The sequence below is a fragment of the Dermacentor silvarum genome, chromosome 1 (assembly GCF_013339745.2).
Source record: "Dermacentor silvarum isolate Dsil-2018 chromosome 1, BIME_Dsil_1.4, whole genome shotgun sequence".
Taxonomy (NCBI): Eukaryota; Metazoa; Arthropoda; class Arachnida; order Ixodida; family Ixodidae; genus Dermacentor; species Dermacentor silvarum.
Window position 1 is genome coordinate 75,096,235 of NC_051154.1, and position 15,254 is coordinate 75,111,488.

Consider the following 15,254-nt stretch of genomic DNA (forward strand, 5'->3'; position numbering starts at 1 on the left):
ATAACTTCGAAGCAAAAGAAAACTCCTAGCGACACGTGTTTGTTTTGAATGTGACACGCGTGAACAGCAGGCAGATATTTTTTATAGTTATCGTGGCACTCAGCCACACTTTCCACACCTGCACAAGTGTGTGCAGACCATTTTCACTCATCCTGCAAGGGGTGAACATCTTACACATACCCAAGAACGGGAAATGCACTCGATGTTCTTAGAGGTGACAATCTGTGCAAATGGACACATGCATTAAATCTACACGCTTAACTGCCAACTCTGCTATAAATATTCTGTTGAATAACTTTTCCAAACAATGACCTTAATCACACGGAAAAGGAAGAGAATGCCAAGAAACTAAAGGCTTGCAAACATGCTGATAAATAGTTTTTTGCATTTATGCGATTACTGCTGTTGGTGAATCTGTAAACTATGGTTTGTTTAACTACGAGGTGTCATTTCCTATATGTACTAACAGAATTATGGTTGCGGGGTCAAATCCCGGCCATAGCGGCCACATTTTGATGGGGGCAAAATGCAATAACACCCGTGTACTTAGATTTAAGTGTGCGTTAAAGAACCGCAGGTGGTCAATCCGGAGTGCTCCACTATGGCGTGCCTCATAATCAGATTGTGGTTTCGACACGTAAAACCCCATAATTTTTTAACAGAATTATGTACCATGTGTACAGCATTGCACCTTTGCTTTGCACCACTAGGGCTTTTCCAATTTTTGGATTGTCATGTTACTCTATGCACCGTATTGAAGGGTTATGTAATTACATTATAGAGAGTGCTGCTTTTCTTAGAGCCTTCATGTATATCCTTAAAAGTTTTCGTACATTTTCTTTTTTATGCCACACATCTTGCCCGTTTTGTTGGGAATTGTGGTTGAAAATTTGTACATTGCAGCCCTGAAATATACTTATATACATCCAGAAAAATAAAAGCATCTGGCCAAGAATAAGGGTTGCATGTAGTAGCTTGTACTAACTTAAGTCTTACAAATCTACATACCAACAACTTTGAGGCTTCGGTAAACTAACACCAGCATCGCCTCAGAATGCCCCAATTTCCTTTCTATTACAATATGCATAGTATATCTGTTGTCAATTTCTGCACATTACGGGCCGCAAATAAGTTTTCCTCTCGTGCTAGTGCCAGCCTCACGGCTAGGGAAAAGCGTGGAGTCAGCCAGCATGGCAAATATCACAGAATAGTGACATAGCTGTCATCATGCCACGTGACACGTAGACCTGAAACTTGACTAAGCTGGGGGAAATACACATGCACACGCACCTTTCTTGCCAGCAGCCGCTCCAACTCCTTTTCATCTACATGCAGCTTTCCACCTGACATAGGCAGCGCCATTGGTGCCGGTGGGGGCACAGCTGGAGCTGAGGTGGTTGATGAGGCATCTGAATCTTCCCTCTCATCTGCACTCGAGCCTGGCTGCTTGTGCTCCTCACGCAGCTGCTGCTGCTTGCGCGCTTGCAGGTTGAGGGCCAGGGCATCGATGCGACTGCCACCGGAACGCCGCCCCCGCCCGCCTCCCCGTCCCCGACTGGCTGCCACAGCACCATTGAGCAGGGCCGATCGCACTGACGGCACCATGGTAGCTGCTGCACATAAATTTGACGTTGTGGCAGGCATTGAGCCCCCCGAACTCAAGTCCATGGGTGGCTCCTCGGAAGGTGGGGCTGGTGTGCTGGCCTTGGCAGGAGGCGGCGTGGGTGCTGCTTTGACCCGCAGATCCAGCATGCCCAGCGCACTGGCCGGTGGTCCTCCTCCCCGCACTGACGATGAACCCTGGTGGGCAGGTGGTGGCGGGGGAGCCTTGCTCGGCTCTTCACGGTGCGCCGGCTGAGGTGTTGTTACTGTGGATGCAGTGACAACGGCAGCGGCTGCAGTGGCCACCACACTGGCTGGTATACTTGGGGCCACTGTGCTCATGGTAGATGTGGCCGTGGCTAGTGCGCTGGACAGGCTGCTGGTGCTGGGTGGTGGAGGAGGTGCCAGAAACTGCTGGAGTTGCTTCAGTTGCTGCTGTTGCAAGTTATGGGACAGGAGTGCTCGTAGCTTGGCTGCACAACAATCCATAACAATTAATGCTTAGATTTTTCTAAAACATAATTCACCTACAAAGAGAGGCAATATTAAGCCTCTCACAATCTAATGTTTTGACTAATACTGACCTCTCTCTGCCTCTATTTCGAACCTTCGTCTCCTTCTTCTCCGCCTTGTGCCTATGAGCAAGTCATCATTCTAGAATAAAAAGACGATAGAAATAAACATGACTGGCCCAGCACAGAAAAACAAAGTATAAAGAACATTGGCAGCTGCTACATACCGGTGATGGTGGGATAGGACTGTGGCGACCAGCAGACACAGACACAACTGGAGGCATATCCACTGACGAGGTGACAGTAGTTGATGCTGCAATGCCGGCTGCAGTGGCTGCCACACTTGGTGTAACAAGTGCTGGGGAAAGCCTTGCTGTCATGTCAGGAAGGATAACTGGTGGAGGTGGAGGAGGTGGAGGAGGGGGTGGGGGTGGTGGTGGTGGGGGTGGTGGAGGGTGCTGCTCTCGTATGATCACAGGAGTGGATATGTGCTCAGGAGTGGCATGCAGGGTTTGTTCAGAGCCAGATGCCACTGATGAGGCCACAGGTGATGAAGGAGACTCTGTCGGAGTAGCTGGCAACAAGGTGAAACCTTGGCGAGGTACCGGCCACTCCTTTTTCTCCACAGCATGTACAATGTATTCCAATCGAATCTGAAGTACTTTGTCCTGGAACAGTAATGCAAATACCATAACCAAGTTCATAAAGCAACATACTTTTTTTTTTTTTCATTACAGATTTCAATGTGAAGTTAGCTTCCAACAACTGCATATCAATGAATCAACATGTCTGTGAATTTGCAATCTTAATGGTAATAACTTTAGGAACTTAGCTGGCTGACAAAATTTCATTTCCTGCAGCAAATGCAAAACTCCTGCTTTGACATCTGTACAAAATCACATCTGCCAAGCTGTCATAAATTGTCAAAAGTTGCATTTCATTTGCATTTTGTTCAACTCCAAGTGCAAATATGCACCATACACTATATTAAAACTGCGCTTCAATATAATAAAAGTGTTTTTTATCTGCTGTGCCACGACCTACCAACGAACGTGCAAAGCAATGAAAGAAAGCCAGCCCTAGACCTTAGGTAATATATTACACAACGACAAATCAGTTCTTTTGAAATCCACAAGGTTGAGGAAAAGATTCATGAAAAGTAGATATTTTCATCCACATGAGTGTAGCATGAAGCTACAATTTCGCTTTTCATATATTCTACAATATAATCGATAGGGCTTACCATCTGAAAGTTGTACTCTCGGCTATGAAGGATGCAATATTGGGGAGTGCTCTGAAGTAAAAAGCGAGAGCTGTTCTATTCTAAGACATCTGGTAAAGTGACACTAAAAAGAAACATTGAGTCAGTTGAAACTGATCCAAGTAAGCTTTTAAAACACTAACTTCATTATATTTAAGTAAGAAGTTGATTACTACACAAGCAAATGAGAGCCAAGCTTTATTTTGCAAACTTTGCACCACCCCGGCATGCAGGCTAGGCTCGCGCACCTTGAAGTCTTTACTAGGCTAGTGCCAGATTCGGCCCACCGTATCCTTTTGTCGGGTGGGCCGGACCACCTACAGAGCCCAACTAGAGCCCAAAATGAATATAGTAGTCTTTGTATGTTTTAGATTGTTTTTCAAAAAGGTAAACAAAATGTGTAATTATATATATATATACTGTCACCGCTACAAAGCCCTGACAGTGTCAAGCCAAGCCAGGCCGGACACAGGCTTCAAGTTTTTTTATACCAGGCCAGGCCGGCTGGGCTCATTCTTTAGCATTGGGTTCAATTGGACTTTTGACTCAAGCAGCACACCCGGGCTGCGTCCGGGTTCAAAAATGTGACCCATGCACAGCCCTAGCCTCCTATATCTTTTCATGCACACCCACTGGCATGTGGAACAAAGCGCGCCGTCCATACCACCTAGCTCATGCACTCGCCACTAGACAGCGCTGTCTACCCATACCCAGTGCGCCCTGAACAAAAGTAAAGGTAGCGACATTCTTTTATCTTGCCGCCACAGCTGCGGCAAAGAGCATGAAAGGCAGCAGGAGAGAAGGTCTCCGTCTCTCAATTGGTTGTGTGCTGTCCCATGGTATTTTTCGCACCCTTTTCTCTATTTTCTTTCTTCTGCGTTTCGGTGCAGTCGCCGCCATGACAGTTGGCCGTTGACTTGCTGCGACGAGGCATTCATAAGGGATTCGACGTGTTTTTGGTAAGTTTCCTGGCTACCAACATCATTGAAGAACTCTGTTTTTGTTTTCTATTAGGGATTGCTTTTAAGTGTGTTGAAGGTGAAAAAGTGTACGAACAGTGTTTTTTTTTTCCTTGTTCACAAGTTACGGAACTCGGGTATGGTTAAGCTTAGGCATGGGTAGACTTGTGAGAGGGTTGCTTTCTCGGTTCTCGTTCTGATATTTTTCGCCCGACTGCGCTACCGTCAACCAGCGCCTCTGCGTCAACAAGTGTATGAAGCTATGGATTGCATAGGCTGTCTGCCGTCATATGTAGTGCTAAAAACGTAGCGCGCATTATTTTACTACTGAGAGTGGGTACCTTTGTCAGTCCATGCCTTTTTAGGCGCTGCAAATACATTTTGTGAGGACAAGCTGCTCTTCAAAAGTGTAAATCATTTTTACTATTGTAGGTAGGCTTTATAGCTGGAAAGGTATAGGATGGGATATTGAACGGGGCATCACACACTGTTGTGCACGCATTCACGGGAATGCATAAATTTGGACACGTTGAAACTACGTTGCACCGGTGAACAACATCCAAGCAGTGTTCCGTTCACTGCAAGAATCCGCGCGATTGAAACGCGGTGGCAGTGTATATTTTTGCACCTGTATACTATTCGGTACAAACTTCGACCACGACAGTCCTTTTGTTTTCGTCCTCGCTATTGCCCCTGTGAAAGAAAGGCAGTGTGCGTGACGCCACATTTGGGTGTGCAGGTGAGGTTGCGAAAACCATGGATAAATAGTATTTTCAACGTATGGCATTTTGCATTTCAAAACCGCACTTGTACGAGAGGCTGCATAGTTAGCCGTACGCTAATTATGCGCAGATTGCATTTACGTTTTGACTGATTCAGGACATGACACTTTTGCATGGCGGATATTCGGATGACTGAAAAAGTGATAATTCGAATGTGTGCTGCACATGTCAGCTTTGCAACAGTTGTTTCTTTTTGCAACGCAAAGTCAAGCATTTGCGTTCGCGCACCCTGTGTTTGTATATACAGGGTGTTTCAGTGAACACTTTCAAAATTTATTTAAGGTTGCCTGTGGCAGATAGCCCAATTCTAGTTTTTGAGCTGGTCTACTCGAAGAGGCAGACATTACTTGCACAAAAAATTGAAATATATAATCGACTAATCAACAAAAATTCACTAATTAAGTTTTTAACTAATTACCTGATGGCCCATATTGCATTTTACAAATTGTAGCCGTGGAGTTTGCAAGGCGGATCCACTTGGATTCTCAAGATGACACCAGTTTCGAGATAATAATTCCCGAACTTTGCAGAGAAATGCATTGGCGTTCCAGTTAATTTTGTGCTTCAATGCATAAAGCGACGTTTTGTTAAGCAACTAACTGGAACGCCAATGCATTTCTTCGCAAAGTTCGGGAATTAATATCTCGAAACTGGTGTCATCCCGAGAATTCGTTTCAAGTGGAACCGTCTTGCGAACTCCACGGCTACAATTTGTAAACTGCAATATGGGCCATCAGGTAAATTAGTTCAAAACTTGATTAGTAAATTTTTGTTAATTATTCGATTATGCATTTCAATTTCTTGCGCAAGTAATATCCGCCTCTTCGAGTAGACCAGCTCATGAACTAGAATTGTGCTATCTGCTACAGGCAACCCTTAAGAATTTTTGCAAGTGTTCGGTGAAACAACCTGTATATTTAAGTGTCTATCAATAAATACGTGATGATAGTCTGCGCTCATATTTGTCTAGTGCATGGGTTCTCGAAGTGGGTTCCGCGGAACCCTGGAGTTCCGCAGGCCCCTCCTCGAGGTTACGCGAGCCACTGATAAATTTCCGTGGTCCCGCGCTCACCAAGTGGCTAAAACGGCGAAAACGAGGTGCGCTCGATCCACACAACCTCCATTACTCATGCCCGAGTGTCAAAAAGCACTCATGCCCGAGTGCCAAAAAGCAAGGCAGCGCATGAACTGCGCAATAAATTCAGAAGAAGCTTGTAGCCACCCAACCTCCGAAAACGGGCCACGCGCCTAAGCTTTCGCACTTGAATCTCGGAGGTCGTAATTTACCAACATACGCATTTATCCCGTTTGTAGATAGCTTAGGTGCCGATTGTGTGCGCACTAACATATACGTTGGAGGAATAAAAAAAATGAAGAAAAAAAATGCGCGGAACATCGCAAATACACGCCGCAAAAGAGCAAGGTGGTGCTAGCGTTCAACCAAAAACGAAGCGGTGCAGTCTGCATCGCCATAGTCCTCAGCGGCAATCGTGCGCGGCTCCATTGTTTAGTACACTCTAGCGGCACGTGATTGACAGCAACGCCGGAGTGCTTTGTGCCTAATTGTGCCCTTTATACTTGCGCTTATCGCCGCGCGTAACACCGCGTTGGCGGCATGCCGCGTGCCTTCATAAGTGCGTAGTTGCCATCTATGATCGCGTCGATAACCACCGCAGTTTTGTCTGCAGCGGTTGTGGCAAACAGTAGTTTCATTTTCACTCGGTGTGCGCATCGGCTCCGTGCCTTCACAATTGCGTAGTCGCCAACCACAGTAGCGTCGATAGCGACTGCGGTTTCTCCTGCACTTACATCGAACGGTAGTTTCATTTTGACTTGGTGCGTGCGTCGGCCGCCTGCCTTCTGAACCACAAGGTCGCTGTCCATGATCGCGATAGCAGCCGTGGTTTCGTCCGCAGCGGTTGCGGCAAGCAGTAGTTTTGCTTTGACTCAGTGCAAAGCTGTCGAAGATTAAGAGCACCGGCTACATCGCGATGGACGGACAATTTGTTGGCGAGCAGCTGACTGGGAAAAAATAATCGAGATGTACTCGCGCGAGGCCTTGCCGCTGCTAGCGGTAATCAGTCATGAGATGAGAATTTCAGCTTCCGCACTGGTCTTGTGCTAGATATAAACAGGAATTTGCTGATTCATTGAGTAAGTAAAAGTGTGTTGACGTAGTTCAAGCATTTGTTTACTGTTTTCTTGATATCCTCGATAATTCGACATTCGGTTAATTAGGACATTTTATTTCGGTTAATTCGGAGGGGGGGGGGGGGGGGGTTCCTTGGCGCTTCATGGAGCTTAGCAGGGTTCCCTGGAACGAACATGCTTGAGAACCCCTGGTCTAGTGTCCAAATTCCTTTTTTCTTTTTTTTTTTTCGCAGGTTCCAAGAAGTCAAGCAATCGCACCTCTTTCACGCCAAGCAAGTGTCTTTAGAAAGCCAATTAAAGAATCTGATCAATGCAATGGAAATAACTCGTGAAGCAGCTTCCATCTGTGCACGCCGCAACATTTTTCGCCTGCAGGTACACTGGTCGTCGACGACATAACTCAAAGCTCTGGCAGGTATATGAACATTGTGTACATTACGCATACATTATTGGCAAGACCAAGAGCTCCGATTTTCGTGCTAGAACTCAATACTAAAAGGAATTTGCCTACAAAACTAGCCTCAAAAGGCTTCTAACTGGAAGCAGGCAGCCAACCTGAAGCAGCGAAACAAGTGCACAGTTACTCTGCCGAAAAAGCACAAGAAACATCTGCTTCTGCCAATTTCATAGCATTCCATCATCGCTCCTGGCACAGCACACAATAAACAAGCCTTAAATACGGTAAAAATACATGCGCAAGCACCCAACAACAATTTTTAATGTCTCGCATCGCGTAACTCTATAGGCGAAGCTGACGCATCCCGGAGCGAACAACCAAATTGCAAGGGCGAGCGAAGAGGGAAAGCGCAAGCGGCGAGGAGACCAGGAGAGGCCGAGCGAGGAGGAATGTCGCTGCCTTTAGTTTTATTCACGGGGCTTAATACCCAGTCCCAGAGCAGACAACGCGACGACACTGCTTGCGCACGCACTAGTGGTGACACGTCTGGCGTTCATATTAGACTTGGAACTATAAAATAAATTCGCAGGTTGAATTGATGTTTGTAAAGGATGTACATCGGAAGTAAGCAAAACAAAGCAAGTTGTGGAAAGTTGCCTTTCACTCAAAGGTGCCCTAACTGTGAGATAAAGCTCATAGTTTGAGGGCCTTTCGTGACAGCAGTATTATTTCAAACACATTAGCCATGTCATGTTCGTCTGTCACCTGTAAATATTGTGCGAAAAAATTTCGTCAGCACCAGCTGCAGCAAGTTCTCTTGGTGCCCTGGCGTCGAGCACATCAAGGCTTTGCACTTGCAGAGTGTATTGCAGCGGCATTACTCACAGACTCCTTCAAAGGGAGATTCATGTGCCTTCTTCGAGAAGAACTTCGATAAACTTCTCTAATGCATAGAGAACTGCCAAAAGTTGTCCAGATGTGTAGATGAGTTCACCACGGTCTTCGTGGTTTATCATCGAGTCCGAGAGCACTGGGGCGTTTTTGTACAGCAGTTGCCAGGTAGCCACCGACCATAGCCAATCCTGCCACATCTGGTGTAGGAAGCAGAGGCTGTTCTCGGTTGAGTCGCTCTGTGAACTCTCTACGCGCCTCTGCAGGGAATTCCTCGCTGGTTCACTCCTTTGCGTTTTTTTTTAGTTACAGCAGCATCGCCAAGCAAGTTGCCTTCTGATGCTATTACATAGCTCATAATTGATGCCTATGCGATGCCAGTCTTCAAAATCTTCTCAATACCTGAAAGAACACCTTGGGTGTCTGTCTGATCATTTGACACTGCAGACTTTCTCAGCCAGCCAAAAAAAAAAAATGACTCGATTGAGTCAGACGACATTTTATAGATTCGAACTGCTCGGAGTCGGCATTGCAGTCAGCAGTCGGCAGTCCATGAGCATGAACCAGCGGTGCACAGTGTCCATGAATTTAACCGTTGGTCCGACACATGTAAAACTTGCATCGCACGTATGGCCCACTTGCTCTTGCAGGAGCTACAGTGCAGCTGTCTTGGCAGAAGAACAAACTTAAACTGGTCCTTTCACATTCATTTTTTCAATATTTGTGGGGAACACGTGCATTCTAGTAAAAAAATGCACTGGCTTTACAAGGCTGCCTTGCTGCATTTTGTACAGGCTCCTCAAGTAGTTCGCCGTTATTTCACCGTCTTTTCTAATGTAACGAGATAAAAAATGTGATCGCAGGTTTTTGATCAAGTGGCACTGATCGAATGCTAGGAAAAGCTTTCAATTTGGTTGTCCGGGTGCTCAATGCAAAGCCAGAGGCTTCCGTTGCATAGAAGTTGGAACGTCAAGACATTGACTTTGTGGTTGGCGGTGACAATGAGCACAACGAAAAATCTGATGTCTTCAATTTCCTTCAGGAGGTGTCGCATGAGCATCTGCAGCTCGCGGCCAGTACAATTTTTCTTGAAAAAAAAAATAGGCCACAAGTATTTTGAATGAAACTGCAAGGCCGTTGAGGACGAAGCACAGAAGCGAGTTGGCCAGCACAGGCTCATTTGTCGTCACTTTATAAAAGCTCCCACCATAGTCTACTTCGAAGATGAAGGTGTCCCTTTCCTTATGGTAAAGTAGCCAATGGTTCCTGTGCATTTCGCCTACAATTAATGAGCACGCCCTGGCTTGTGATTGGCTTGCCTGGTTGTCATCAATGACTGGTCTTTGCTTTAGTAGTGGTCGGTTGCCTAGCGCAACGGCATAGCGCTTTTTCACTGATGCGTCGTTTCTCTCTCTTTTTTAGGAGGCTGCAAGTATGCCGGATATTCTTCGAAAATGCTGGGCACAGTGTCTTTCTTAAGACTGCCAATTTTACAAACTTCCTTGAAGTCAGAGGAACTGAAGTGTCGGTTGTATACAGTCGCGTAGCATGACATCGTATTCGGTGCCCAGTTTTCCGATTGCAAATTCTGTCATGCATCCTTGATATTTCAAGTAAAGGAAAATATAAATAAACCTGCTACTGTAACAAAATGCACATGGTTACCTGCAGTCAACACGACAGAAACAGCACAACACTTGCTTGACTGGTCAGTATGGGCAGGTGCTTCGATTCACCTCGACGCATGGGGTGCGTGCACCTCTCACAAAGAGCTGAGGCGTAAATCGAGGAGGACGGGAGAGGGCAACAGACAGCCTCCGCTGCACCATTGCGCAGGCACGAATAAATATAGGAGGCTATGGAACAGCTCTAGGAAGGGTGCTTCACATCTCATTCTTCTTAAAGCTAATAGGAAGGTTATGCATTGTTCATACAAAATGTGATGTTGGAGGACAGCATAATGCCAGTTCACTGCAATCAACATGTTTCAGCACCCTCGTATTTGCCCAAACCACCCATAATGAGGTGCCGACAAACCTAATTTCACACATGTTAATGACCACCTAACTAATGCGGTGCTAAAGCTACCGCGTCTAGTTAAATCTTGGGAGAGCAAGAGTACATTAGAAAATTGGAGCATATGCTCAGAAATAAGGTAGATTTATTGACAGCAATGTAAATACCATCAAGCAGCACAATGACCTAGTTTACAGTTAAACAATGGCATACACATTTACGTGGAAAAGTTCTAGTGAGCTTTAGTAGAAAAAACTGGCTATTTCCAATGCATCAGTACATGACTTATCTTCAACATACTTCTACAGAATGCAGGTGAGCTGTGATAATGCCTAAGCCATACAATAGAAGGTCCGTTCGATTCGCCTGCACCATCTGAACCAGTTCACAGCGTGCTGCACCCTGCCATTCAATTCAAAAGATGCAGGAAAGATGCAGGGCTGGTTTACGATTTTCCTGCACACTCCCTATCAGTGGTGTCAATATGAAGGTGCGAAGCAATAGCGCAGCAGATCACAGCCCACAGGCATATGCACCATTAAAACCCCCCTTACACATCTGCCAAGTCAACGCAAAGCTAGGCGTTTCTTACATGCGTCTATACACACATGTGCACTAATATGTAGTTTATTTGCCACCCGCAATTCACAATTCAGCTGTCCGGACAGATCAAACCAATGCTACTTCAAATTAGACATGCCTCTGTCAATCTGTCAGCACTGAGCGTACGTACATAGGTGTTTGTATGTGTGTTTGTGTGTGTACATGCATGCGCGTGTGTGTGTACCATGTAAAACCAAGAAAAGAAAAAGAAAATTACTTCAGCGTTTTGCACTGTACAAATGATTTGATTGTACTTCTTCTGAATTTATATGTATGCCCTCCTTGCTATGATCTCTTGTAAGATTAGCAGTATAGCTAAATAAATAAAAATAAAATTGTCCACATCTTTGCCAACAAAGCCACAAGTTGTCCAAGATACTCACATTCTACAGTGGATGTTGCTATGAGAATGTGCTGTCTGATTGTCGTAGCATAAGCATGGTTACTTTTATCATTACTAGAACAGACCATGTCATTACAGCCTTTTACACATTTCTCTGTTTTCACTTCCAGCTCCCATTCGGCGTTGCTTTCTGCTGTTTTTAGGATGGAACACCTCATAAGTAAACCATACTTGTGGTTTGAGACCAGTCATTGTGCTGTACCCCACCTCTTAAGCCTAATGGTGCACATCAGGCAGACAAGCATAAGGCTTGCGTTGCATCTACACCTCAGTGTTTGTTTCCAGTGTCGTGTTGCGAATGCTAGCTGAACTCAAGGTGCACAATTTCTTCCCGTTTTCGCACCCCGCCATGAACTTGTTCACAATGGTGCAGGCAAAACCAACAGATTTACAACTTATAATTATGTAAAACTGTATATCATTGGTACATTACCTTCGGCCACCGAACTGGATTGCGAGTGGAGTGAGCCATGAAGTGTACAACTGGTGGCTCTGTTCCACCTTCTCCATCCAAGTTGAAACTCTCTTGACTTAAAACGTCATCCTGCTGTGAGTTTGCTTCCTGCATTACAAAAGAATATATGCCAGTCAGAAGACTATTTGGTAAAGTGCTCAAGCAAGCCACGTCTTCTGCTTATCTTTGCTGCTTGGTAAAGGATGGAATAAAAACCCAAGTCTTTAAAGAGGCACTAAAGGCAAATGTTAAGTCAAGCTGAAGCGATAGATTAGTGCTTGAGAATCGCTAAGGTGTCAATACTATCGCAACCTGAGCCTGAGTAAGCGAGAAATTAGGACAAATGCAGGGACACGATTAGACTCCTCAGAGACATTCAAGTACTTGTGATATTCAGAGAAGGGACAAATCGCATAGTAAAATTAAACTCTATACTGAACCAAATAAGTGGCACAATCAGAAATGCAAAAATGTACTACTTATTCTTGCACCTCAGTTTCAAAGTATAAAGGGACAAAAATGTAAGAAACAATGTCTCTCACACCTCAGTAGCACGTACCTGAGATTCTTCAGTCAACTGTGGAGTGAGAACACGGAATGGTGGAAATCCAGAGAGAGGCATTCTTGTGCCACTAGGAACCATTTCAACAGGGTCTTGCTCTGTATCAGTCTTCTCAACATCAGTCTTTGAATTGTCGTCTTCTACGGGGGGTGGAGGCACAACTCCTGGTACAGACATCTCCAATGGTGTGAACCCTAGTGACGCAGACAAAGCCCCCTGCACAGTAGAGTTGTCAGAAGCAGGCTGCTGCTGTTGGCTCTCTTCAGCAGTACTTGTCTTCTGGGGTTCCTCATCTTTGGCTTCGTCATTTATGTCCACTGACTTTCCTTCTGTTGCTTCCATCTCCGTAGGCTCAGAAAGAACTGCAAGGAAAATGTGCGGCACCAAGTGAAAAGAGAATGAGGATCAAAACTAATACAAATAAATTATATGTCTAAACTGTTCATATTCACACAAAGTGCTGCAGGAAAATCATGAACAAAAAGCTGAACATGGGTGGAGCCTCAGCCTGTGATATTTTTTTTAAAACTGTACTCGCTTAAGTCAACGTAACAGCCCTCATTATTGGCAGGGCAACTGCCCAAAAAGAAATGTTGTGACGAGAGCATGAAATGCTTCAGCACTTTACACTCACAGCAAACTTCTAAATTAATTAATAACTCGATATTGAACAGTTTTATGCAAATATTCAACAGTATCCAAACTAAATTTGATTCAAGCAGATATATTTTTAGATGCATGCCTCAATTTCAAATGATCTCTGAAATTTACAATGCCACAATCATTACTCAAACAAAATTTAGACTTGTTAAAACATAATACTTCATACAACTCTGCAATAATTTACTAGCAGTTGCCACAGCTGCATAAAGCCAGCAAGATTGCTACTCATGTCCATCATGGGCTTTTTTCGTAACATCTGTATGTGAAGCCTACAGCGGTGTATGACTAACCTTTGTCAGGTTCATCTTGTTTTTCAGGAACAACGTCCATACTCTTTTCTTCACTTTTCTTTGGTTCTTCTAAAGGCAACTCATCTAGTTCAACAGGCTGCTCCTTTGTACTGCTTTCCTCAAGTGGCTGCTCTAAAGCCTGAACTTTGGAAGGCTCATCGGCTAAAAGCACCACGTCATTGTTTCCTTCATTGCCTTCCACTGCTTGCACAGGTTTCTCTTCAATATTGTTTTTCATAGAAGGCTCTTCATGTTCAAGAGACTTATGGCTATGTTCTCCTTTGTCCAATGCCTCATCTTCTTGAAAAGAAGCTTTGGGTGAGCTGGCTTCTTCAGACTTCACATTTACAGCGCCTGGCGGGACAGCATCTTCTTCGTGTGTTTTTGCCACTTCCAAAACACTGTCTTCGCTAAGAGCCAACTTATCAGCTTCCCCCGAAGTTTCACAGGCAGGCATCTCATTTGCACTCGAATTGTTGGCCTTACTGTCAACTGCCTCAGGAAGAACAGCACTTTCATCCTTTGATGCAGGAGGAGCCACAGCAGTTTGAGTAACCATCTCGGGACACACTTCTAGGTCGCTGTCAACAGCTGCTTTTAATATGGCTGGCACTGCAACATCCACTAGAAAAATGTGGAGAAAAGTTAGCTGTTAGATTATTAAGTTCACTAATCAACAAGAAACACACGGTAACAAGCATCATATTTCATGCTCCGAAGGAAGGAGATGCCAAAGGCATATAATAAAACATTGTTATTCAAATATCACAGGAATGACAAAAACTAATTATCAAATCCATCAACAAAGTGAGAAAGGAATATTTAGAACATTTAATTAGTGAATACATAAAAAAACTTCGTATATTGCACAAAATCTGGGTGAAAACTGCAATTTTTTTCATCTTGCACAGTCGACTTCCATCAATTCGACTAATGAAATTTATGGAATTATCTATCGGGTCAAATTTGGCAGTATTTGCCCAAGTGCAACACACTCCCTAATCGAACGCGCACCCACTTTTTTATGTGTCTAAGAAAACTAACGTAAAAAATGACATTTAACGCTCCTAAACAAAGTAGAAATATAACGCCCACCCAATTTTTTTATAGAGAAAAGTGGGCAAGGGTCTGCTATCTGTTGCACAATTGCAGCCAATTTCCCTAAAGTCAGCTTCGCTGCACGGGTTTAAAAATCACTTTCGCTGCAATACATTGGTGTTATGTAGTAAAGCTCGTATACGAGCCCAACAAATGCAATTTGGTCGATTGCATTGCCCAGGCAATTATCGGCCCAACTTTCTTCAAAGAAAAAAAAAAAATAATAATAATAAATCAAGAAAGAAAGAAAAAAGGATTGTGTTCGAATTGGGTAAATACCGTAATAAGACACCGGTCAGCTATTGTTATTGCTTGAAAACAGGGCAGGCTGAAAATAGGTGTTTTCGATGCGAGATCGACACGTGTTCAATGTATTCACTGTCCCTTAAGCTCCACCAAGACGGGCACTGCCACTAAAGGCATTGCTATTGGGGTCGCTATTGGTGTCACCATAGGGGTCAGGCACATGAGTGCTGACAGGTCAAGTTCAAATTATCTGGCGAAGGCAAATTTTAGGATCAAAATAACAAACGCTCAAGCACATAGAAATGCATGGGCACCAGCCAAGACCTTCGGTTGGAATCGGATTAACAGAAAATTTAACATGAAC

General features: G+C 44.5%; 1 protein-coding gene across 16 annotated transcripts in view; it reads right to left on the minus strand.

Moving 5' to 3' along the window:
• LOC119466299 (chromodomain-helicase-DNA-binding protein 7-like) overlaps positions 1-15,254 on the minus strand; it is a 554,757-nt gene that overhangs the window by 44,511 nt on the left and 494,992 nt on the right. For 13 of the 16 annotated variants that reach the window (XM_049669824.1, XM_049669819.1, XM_049669863.1 and 10 more), the window contains 7 exons: positions 13,547-14,170; positions 12,591-12,955; positions 12,011-12,139; positions 3,358-3,408; positions 2,342-2,782; positions 2,187-2,256; positions 1,291-2,075 (listed from right to left, as the gene is read on the minus strand). In XM_049669824.1, coding sequence (XP_049525781.1) covers positions 1,291-2,075; positions 2,187-2,256; positions 2,342-2,782; positions 3,358-3,408; positions 12,011-12,139; positions 12,591-12,955; positions 13,547-14,170 — 2,465 coding nt within the window. The remainder of the gene's footprint in view (positions 1-1,290; positions 2,076-2,186; positions 2,257-2,341; positions 2,783-3,357; positions 3,409-12,010; positions 12,140-12,590; positions 12,956-13,546; positions 14,171-15,254) is intronic. The other 3 variants (XM_049669887.1, XM_049669851.1, XM_049669884.1) reach the window with 1 other exon arrangement.